General features: G+C 48.4%; 2 protein-coding genes across 2 annotated transcripts; both read right to left on the reverse strand.

Annotated features, from left to right (window-relative positions):
* Nucleotides 1–1,229: 1,229 nt before the first annotated feature.
* Nucleotides 1,230–2,071, reverse strand: LOC100841749. Its single transcript, XM_003573033.4, has one exon. The coding sequence runs from the start codon at nucleotides 1,823–1,825 to the stop codon at nucleotides 1,283–1,285; it is 543 nt and encodes a 180-aa protein (XP_003573081.1). The 5' UTR covers nucleotides 1,826–2,071; the 3' UTR covers nucleotides 1,230–1,282.
* Nucleotides 2,072–4,069: 1,998 nt separating this feature from the next.
* On the reverse strand, nucleotides 4,070–5,195 carry LOC100842048. Its single transcript, XM_003573034.3, has one exon. The coding sequence runs from the start codon at nucleotides 4,836–4,838 to the stop codon at nucleotides 4,311–4,313; it is 528 nt and encodes a 175-aa protein (XP_003573082.1). The 5' UTR covers nucleotides 4,839–5,195; the 3' UTR covers nucleotides 4,070–4,310.
* Between the last annotated feature and the right edge of the window lie 4,460 nt (nucleotides 5,196–9,655).

The following is a 9,655-nucleotide window of genomic DNA, read 5'->3' on the forward strand; positions in this document are numbered from 1 at the left end:
CTGTGGAACTGAATGACCCAACTTGATTGTGAAAGTCTACTGCCATGGAATCATGCAAGTTCTTGAAAAAGATCTCACTGTTACACTCAGCGTTCAGGACGTAATCTGGTGAGAAAAAACCTAGCGTACATTGAGAAGTTTTTTTTTACCTAGGTCTAGCAGGATCTAGTCTAGATACCGTTGGATCTGACCTAAAAGTTTTGGAAGCACAGACCAAATTAGTTTGCTGAAAATTTTAATTAGTGTTATCTTGCACAATTTTATTTTTTAGACAAATATTAGGTTGGATGAAAAATGGACAATCTTTTTGAACCTTAAAAAATGGGCAATCATGTTATAAAAAATTCTACATCATCTGCATGACTGCATTCATAGTATGCTTATTAGGACATCTAACATTTACGGAAGAAAATAGCAGTATGAAAGGTTCGGTCCGAGCTTTCGGGCGATCATTCACAGCCTAGGCCCTAGCTTGTCGACCGTCAAGACAGACCACGACACAAGAGACAAGACTAGGTCTCAGCTTGTTGTGCCTACGGGCCTTGCATGTCACTTGCGGGCTCACGTCAAGACACCTTACAGGAAGCACAGGTGTAAGCTGTTTCGTGCACAATCTTTTCAGGCTTGTGTACTCTTCTTCGGTGTCCAAATGGTTCGCTCGGCCAGGCTCTCCGGTCCATTTTCTCCCATAAAATCGGATGGTCCCAGACTCCCAGTCGTATGAATTTTCTCTCGTATCAGTGTCACTGGCTGTTTAATTCTTGTGCGGTTGTTCCAGCACTGCACGTGTCGTCGCTGGCGACACTGAGACTAACAAGATCTCTGCATTACTGACACGTCGGCTCGATAAGCCAGTAGTAGAAAAATTAGGTAAGTTTGTTTGTGTTTGTTTTTTTCCTGACTTGAGTTGTCAGACTTGTAAGAATAATTTCTCACTCCTTAATGCGCAGAGCACCTGCTTTTTTCCCTAAAAAAGGAAAAAAAATAGCTAAGCCACACGAAAGATCGACTTCACCATCTTACAACCTGTGCTGCTATACACTAGACAGTGCAGAATATACAGAGTAGCACGTACCGCCATCCTTTCGTTCGTTTTTCAAGGACGTGCTAAAACACAAACACGAACAAAAGAAGAGAAGAGAAGAGAAGAACGCGAGGCAAAGAAGTTGGGGAATCACCAAAGCAACGAGAACGACGGACGATCGCTACTACACTTGATCAACAGACAGTTAATCTAGCCAGCCAAGAAACTGAGCTTGCTTAATTCATTTTATTCATTCATTTATTCGAAAGACAATTCGGGCCAGGCGTCGAATCCCGGCGACCCGATGTCCGCCAGCCCGTCGAACACGCCCGGCGTCGCGCAGTAGTACTGCGACGGCTGCGCTACTGCCGCTCCCTGGACGTCTGGGCTAGTAGTAGTACTACTGCCGCTGCCGCCGCCGGCAGCGTCCGAGCTATTATACTGCCCCTGCTGCAGCACGGCGGCCTGCAGGAACTGGCCGGCGGCGTGGGCCCGGCGCGGCAGCGGGCGGAAGATGGCTGCCGGCGGGAAGCCCGTGAGCTCCTGCACCATGGCGCGGAAGTTGCCCACGTCCGTCGCCACCACCGTCGTCGACGACCGCCGCGCCGAAGCCGAAGACGAAGCCGAGTGCCGCCTCCTGGGCCGCCGCCCCGGCCGAGGCGGCGCGTCGGCCGCGGAGAAGACGATCCCCTGGCCGCCGCCGCTAGCAGTCTCCCTGTTGCATGGCTCGTAGTACTGCTTGCCGCGTGCTGCAGCTGCGGCGCCTGCCGTGTGGGACTCTCGGACGCAGGAGGAGTACATGTTGGCTGTGAAGGGATCGGGTGATCAGTTTGACGTGTATTTATAGTGGATTCGGGCCGGAATTCGCTGGGATCAACGGTGCTTCTTTGCTCCACTCTCTCTAGCGTAGTACCAGAGCAGTGCTGGTGAAGCTGGGACTACCTGGAGAAGTTAACCTGAGTACAGTTACCCCAGAGTCGCCCTTGGTTGTTTTGACTTTTGCAGCCGACGTACGACGGCGTTGTCCTTAACCTTATCTCTACTAGATGTGCGTTTCAGAGGGATTAATTCTTATCTGTCGAGGGTTTATATGCAAGGAATTGGAGACACAGTTAGAGAGTGTGTTGAAGAAGCATTTGATCCGACCGTTCTTCAGTTTCACCAATATCAATTCCTTTGCGGCAAAAGGGATCGAACGATCGAACTAGCTGAACAAGTGAACAGGGGCTAGTAGCCAACAGACACGGCAGATCAGACAGTTGGAGGGGCGTTGCGAAATGGTGTGTACATTACATGTGTCCGAGATAGGTTTGTAGGAGTGTTAGTTGGGCATGTTCAGGTAGCTTTCCGGTCGAGTAGGACGGACTCTGCTTGCTGTTATGCACAGCATATGTCGTTCGCCACAGGTAACTTTTAAGCCAACAGTGACAGGGCTAGCTCGAAAGCTTCGGACGAATCCGTATCTGTCTTGGAGACGTTTGGTCCCGGCTACTTTGATTCAGACTGAAAATTTCACCCAAGAAATAACTGTTTTGTGTCTAACAATTCAGTTCACTCAAGAGTCCCAAGACTCAGGAGAGAAATCCCACGTTCAAAACGCGGCCCCTTAAATTACCCTCTCCAGTCTTTTCACGCAGTACAAACACTGGCGGGTGGTCAAGACTCGAGAGTGAAATCTCAGAGTCGTAGCACGTCACGGTCACCAAAACTTGCGGAGATCGAACTCCATATGCAATGCCAAACCAAGTCCAGAGTCTCGGTTAATTTCAAGTCGACACATGCAGGAATTAATCTCGTCGGGATCTATATATCAGATGCATGCACTGACCCAGGATATATATGCATGCTAAGTAAGCATGTACGCCACGTCATGCGAAGTATGTAACCCGTGATGTCACTGCTCGCTAAACGGCCGGTACTGTCCCACTCTCCTTGATCCGCAAGCATGGGATTGCTAGACATGGACTTGCACATGTTGTATATTGGAGTATTTTTTTAAAGAAGAAATTGCACGTTGTTGTAACACTTGCGAAATGGACCGGTATATACTACGTACACTTGGACTTGAACATGTACACGTGCAATTTTGAGTTTTTTACCGTGGTAGGTAGCTAGTTTACTGCTGCGCATTTACGGCGTGCGCTGGACTCTGGAGGCAGGGAGGTTAAAGTCGTGCTCATGCGACTGTCGCTCTCTGGCAAAAAGGAAGCGTATACGTACACGTTCCTGCCGCACTGCCTATAAGCTAAGTGCTCACTGCCGAGTGAAAAAGTGCTCACCAAAATAGTGGCCAACGGGGGAAACCAATCAGCACCGGGCCCGGCTAGTCCTGGGCTTGAGCCTGCTAACGTCCTATGGCCCAGGAGGGAATAACTCGTACGGCCTCGGTGGCAGGTGGTTTGCAAGGAGCTCGAAGCGGCCTGGCCTGGCCTGGCAAGGTTCTGGCGGTCTGGCCTATCAATTTACTTTTACCCTGACCATAGAATATGTGGAACTGAAACTGAAGGACCCAACTTGACTGTCAAGTCTACCTGTTCTCAAAAAAAAAAAAAAAACTATCAAGTCTGCCGCCATGGAATCATTAAGTTTTTGTACGTATCCATTTTTTTATCCCATCAGCGTTAACGACGTAATCTGGTGACGAAAAACCCCAGCGTTCGAGCAAGACTTGCTAGGTCCTGTAGCTTGCTGCCCACGGGTCTTCAGGTCTGGCATGTCACTCGCGAGCTCACGTCAAGAGATTAGAGAGATTACAAGAAGCATAGGTGTAAGCTCTTGCGCCCACAATCTTTACAGGCCTGTGTACGCCCGTCCATTTTCTACCATGATCGAAATCGGATTTGGTGACTTGTCGGTTGTCAACCGTCATAGGAATCTCCTCGTGTCAGTGTCATTTGTTGCTTTCTCGTACAGTTGTTCCAGCACGTATCGTCACTGGTGACACTGAAAACGCCGGTTGCCCTAGCCTCAACGTACTAACAAAGGCTCTGCACTACTGACACGTCGGCTCGATGCGCTAATACCACTAGAAATAACACATCTGAATACTGCTTTAAAAAAATCGGCTAAACCACTTGAAAGACTTCACCATCTTATACAACTTGTGCTGCTGTACAGAGTAGTACTACCATCCTTCCGTTTCTCAATGATGCTCGGTAAACAGTTAAACACAAGCGTGAACCAGAGTGGAGTAAATTACAAAAGCAACAACGATCACTACTCACTACTACTACCCTGGATCAACCAGTAATCTAGCCCAGCAAATTAACTGAACTTGACCGACAATTCACTGCTCAAAGGACAAGTCGGGCCACGCGTCGAACTCCGGCGACCCGAGGTCCGCGAGCCCGTCGAACACGCCCGGCGTCGCGCAGTACTGCGGCGGCTGCACCACTGCCGCTGCCGGGACGTCGGGGCTAGTACTGCTGCTGCCGCCGCCGCCGCGGGCCGCGCCGGAGCTAGTATTATACTGCCCGGGCTGCTGCAGGTACTGGCCGGCGGCGTGGGCCCGGCGGGGCATCGGGCGGAAGATGGCGGCCGGCGGGAAGCCCGTGAGCTCCTGCACCATGGCGCGGAAGTTGCCCACGTCCGTCGCCACCACCGTCGTCGACGACCGCCGCGCCGTGGACGAAGAAGACGCCGAGCGCCGCCTCCTGGGTCGCCGCGGCGGGGAGGAGGACATGACCTGGGCCTGCGACGCCGACGCCGTCCGGGTCGTCGTCTTCTCCGTTTCGCATGCTTGGTAGGAGTACTTGGTGGCGCCGGCCCGTGCCGCTGCTGATGCCGCCGTGTGGTCTCTGTCGAAGGAATACATGTTGGCTTCGGGGGGCAAGCACGAGCTGTAATGGACTCTGGGATCAGTTTGACGTGTGTATATAACGGGACTCGGCCGGAAATTTGCCGAGGAATCAACGATGCTTAATTCTTTGCCCCACTCTCTAGTCTCTAGCGAGCTTAATTAGCTAGCGGAGCAGTAGTACTGGTGAAGCTGGAAAACCCTGGAGAATTAATTTACCACGCAGTGGTGGTGGGGGTTGTTTTGACTCGTGCAATCAACCGGAATGGCACGGCTAGCAGTCACTAGTTAAGCTTATCTGGAACCTGGATGTGCTGCGTTCTATGGCCATCCTTATCTGTCAGGTTATATACGGACAGAGTGTGTTGACACATGTATGTAATCGTGTATTCCTCTTTCACTATCGATGATTCTGCACCAAATTTAAGGGACCGATCGATCTAGCTGAACAAGCTAGCCAGCAGGGCAGATCAGATAGTCGGAAGGGCGTTGCGAAATGGTGTGTCGCTTTTGCGTGTGATAGGTGTATATTGGTTGGACATTTTGATTATAGTGGTGGTTCCTCTGATAGCTTTTGATTTTTGACACGTCCCTCTGACATTAGCTTTTGGATGAGTAGGACGGACTCTGTCGCCTCGCCCCTACGACATGTTGTCACTTCTTGTGCGGTAGATTAAGAGTACTATCTGGTCAGAGTTACTTTTTGCTAACGTTTTCTCTATTTCTTAGAAGACCAAGGGAAATAATTATTTTTTAGTCGATGATAACAATCCAATTTTGATTCAATTAATAAAATCTTCATTTGATGGTTATGATTGTCGACTGAGAAATAACTAGTATTTATCAGGCGACTGAGAAATAGACTCCCTTTTCCTAAGCACGTCTGTCAAAAAAGAAAAACCTGTGTGGTAGAAGAGCAAGAGGGTTTGCTCAAAGATTCATGGGAAATCGTTACTGTCTCTACGAGAAGGAAATTAAACTGTTCTGTGTGAAAATTGTGCGATCCAACCAGACTTGAACGTGCGTACTTGATCGTACGATTTTCAGTGCTTCCGAATCATCAGCCCCACGCGATCAGGAGAAGCGGCACGCTCCAATTAACACTCTTCGATTAGTCAGTCTCTAGTCTCTACTCAGTAGGAGTACAACGGAGGAAGGTCAGTCAAGCTGAGGCGAAGAAGTCACAGTCCGGTTACGGTCACCAAAACTTGAGGGCAACTCCATGCAGAAACTAACAATTAATCAAATCAAGCCCAGAGCTCCGTTTAGATCGACACGTCAAACGTGCATGAATCGTTCCGGGATCTACTTATATATCGCCCACACGCGCTGACGCCATACTAAAAGCAGATGCATGTAATCCTGTAAAAAAAGAAGAGTAAGCAGGTGCATGTACTGGGCAAGAGCAAGCAACCAGGAAGGAAGGAATTAAGGATATACTCCACTCGATAAGTGGTGTGGAACTCTTTTATCGACCCGCGAGCATGGGATAGACATGGACTTGCACGTGTTATTTTACTCGAACAAATTTGACCTCGAGTCCTGGATAATTAACCGGCAGTATGTGCAATTTTGGCGGCTGTGGTGGCAGAGAAAGTCGTGCTAGCTCGTTCGGCAGTCGCCCTCTGGGAAAAGGAAGCGTATACGTGCCTGCTTCGCGTTGTCACTAAGCTAAGTGCTCACTAAAATCATGGTAAATGGGGGGAAAGATCGGGTTAAATCGCCTTAAAAAAATCAAGCGTCCTTTTTGTTGTTGATTTTTTTAACATTTTTTAGAGAGGGAGAGAGGCTGAGAGGGTGCCGGGCCTGGCTTCTCCTGGGCTTGAGCCTGCTCGACGCCGGAAACAAATGAGCTGCCGTATGGCCCAGACTGGAATAGCTCGACATGCGCTCGTAGAGCAGTGGCAACTGGCAAGTGGTTGAAAGTAGCGCGTTCGATGTGGCCTGGCAAAAGGGCGGCCCGGAAAGAAAAGGACGAGTTTCTTTCCCCTGGCAGGAGGGCGGCCCAGATTGGGAAGGAGAATGCTGGGGCGGTAGGGCTGGCTAACGAGCACCTTCGGTCCGTTAAGAGTTCGGTTCGTTAAGATCGTTATCGTTAACAATCTGATATCATTGTTTGGCTCGGTTCGTTAAGAGCTCGCGAGCGCTCATTAAGCTCGTTAAGAGCTCGTTAAGATAAATAAATAGCATGTTGATCTAAATTTTTTAGCATTAATTATTTGTTTGAGGTAAATTTTTGGCAACAAACAAAATATATCAATCGCTGAACAACGCTATAAAGATCGGAAATAACACATCAAAAGAGAAATAACAACACAATTTCAACAGCAAAATAAGTTCGAGTAGCCACTCACAAGTGATGTACGAGACGAGCTCGCTAACGAGCTTAACGAGCGCGCGACGAGATCGTTAAACTTAACGATCTGAAAAGAAAATCCTATTTGGTTCTTTAGTTAACGAACCGAGCCCTTAACGAACCGAATTAGTGAGCGTTCAATAAGATTGTTCGAGCTTCGATCTTTTAGTCAGGCCTGGAGGTTCCACCTCGCCGGGCCTTCCAAAATGGTTTGATTCTGATTTTGGCTCACCAGATCGGATCAACCCCTCTAAAAAAAAACAGATGGGATCAATCAAACACTGGTGGTTAATAACTTTGGTTTGCAATAATGGAATAGTAATGGAATGAGAATTTCTCGAGGGGCCTTTGATAGGCGAGTTCAGAGTAAGTACGTTGGCAACCGTTGCGCGGCTGTGCTCACCACATTTAAAACGTTATGTTAGTTGTTGCCCCCGCGGTTTGAAAAAATAGCGACTTTGATTAGCAAACCACCTCGCGACGCGACGCCATCAAGAGCGACTGGGCATCGGCTTTGATTTGGAGGTGCTTTAGATATGACACTGACGGGCCCTTTAAGCTCTGATGCTGGCATGGCTCACACAAATGGGCACACCGACCGAAATTTCGTTCCCAAAATAAAAAAACAAGGAACATTTGTGTTCGAGTTGTAGTATCGCGAGTTTGGTTTCACGGAGAATGACACGGAAAGATCGGAGACAGATACCGAATCGGGCCCATCGATGATTTGAACGCATTGGGCCATCATTTATATCCAAAGCTATAGGGATTCGATGGAATGGAACACATGAGCATCTTAATTAGATCAGTATATTCTGTCAATCTGTCTGGTACGTGGGAGATCGATCCCTTGGATCCTTGTAGTAATTGAGCTGTTTGTCATGATGTCTCTGCCTTTACAAACGCAACATTCAGACGGATTTAAGCGTGTTTAGTTAGTGATCATGGAGTAATAACATTTTAGCAGTATAAATTAAGATGAGAACCTCTCAAATAATGTACTCCAGGTGAAGCTCCACATGCACGGCCGTCATGTACGTCCGACCCAGCGTCACCCCACAGAATAATATGACCATCATAATATTTTTTCCCGACGTGATCACAGGAATGATTATCATAATCAGCAAACACGCCCATCATTGATTGATCCCTGATCTCGGAAAGCCGTGTCGTACTGTCGTGTCTACAACGTTGACCACACGGCTTGAGAATCGAAGGCTCGCCGTCGCCCGTCGGTCCATGTGAATATTGTGGCCCAACAAAACGACGGCAGGCCAACCCATCGATCGGAACCAAACGAGATCAGCAGGGGCATCTCATCTACACGTGCGCTTAAGCCTTAACTTAACTAAACTGTAGCCTGTAGGAGATCAGCCATACTATTTGCGAGACGTCCCTGTTTATCGCACGTCCAACACGCTCGTCGGTGCTCGCTCCGTTCGATCTCTTCGTGTGCCCGGACAATTTGGTTTCCAATTATACTACGGATCGAGTAGCAACTTGTAAGATCTCCTACCGGCTGCTGCGACCAAACCGGGCCTGATTATCCATCGCACCCAACACGTCCCCAAGTCAACGTTACTTGGGCAGGCTGTTCTCCCAAGCCGCGGCGGCCAGCTGCAGCAACCCAAGTTAATTGGGGCTTGTTTACGCGTGGAACACAGTTGTCCAGGGCGACCGGAGAACAGCAAATTCCGTTTGCTAAAAATGAAAGCACAAGTTATTTCGAGGAAAGAGAAAGTACTTTTTTCGTCTCTCGACTTGTCGGAAAATTCGTTTTTCATCCATCAAAAATATTTCGTACTTTTTTCGTCTCTCGATTTTCAAAACCGGACACTTTTAGAGGAATTGCGCCGAAAAATATTTCAGTCGCCAGACAGAGAGGAGACAAACAGCATCGCGAAAGCATTTTTGGCCTCTTTGCTACACTCATTCATTCGTTCGTTCGTTCGTTCAAGAGGAACTGTATTACCAAGACCTGGCCAAGAAAGGCCGTATTATTATTTCCTCCATGCCCCGTACGTAGTCGCAGGCATGCACCTATGAATAATTAAGGCGGTCAAACCAATGGTCGCCTGCACCACTTTGGAGTTCATGCCTAACCTGTACATACGCACGCAAGCATTTTATATATTCTCGCACTATTATTGTCTACTGCTGATGCATGCACACTTCCTTTGGAAAAGCAGCTTTGCTATTGCGCGTGTGCTTCAGTTTGCGGAAAATAATGTACGGAAGAGCATCAAAGGCGCAATATAGCACATACATAAGAGTAGAATCGAGCCAAGATTGTTCGAGTTTGGACCCAATCATGCAGTTCCAGCATGGATGAACAAAACCAATCCTTGGCCCACGAAGACTATCTCCCAACAGAATAAGCAGAAAAGGATGTTGTTGCGTTCACAATTCATGTTGGGAACATGCACTCCGGCATCTTGAAAGGATGCATGAAAAATAGTAATATCTCTGGCAACGAAAA

This window comes from Brachypodium distachyon, chromosome 3, assembly GCF_000005505.3.
Source record: "Brachypodium distachyon strain Bd21 chromosome 3, Brachypodium_distachyon_v3.0, whole genome shotgun sequence".
NCBI lineage: Eukaryota > Viridiplantae > Streptophyta > Magnoliopsida > Poales > Poaceae > Brachypodium > Brachypodium distachyon.

Bases quoted from the DNA above. Each gene is read 5' to 3' on its own strand.
- LOC100841749 (XM_003573033.4), bottom strand. From the start codon at position 1,825: ATGTACTCCTCCTGCGTCCGAGAGTCCCACACGGCAGGCGCCGCAGCT.
- LOC100842048 (XM_003573034.3), bottom strand. From the start codon at position 4,838: ATGTATTCCTTCGACAGAGACCACACGGCGGCATCAGCAGCGGCACGG.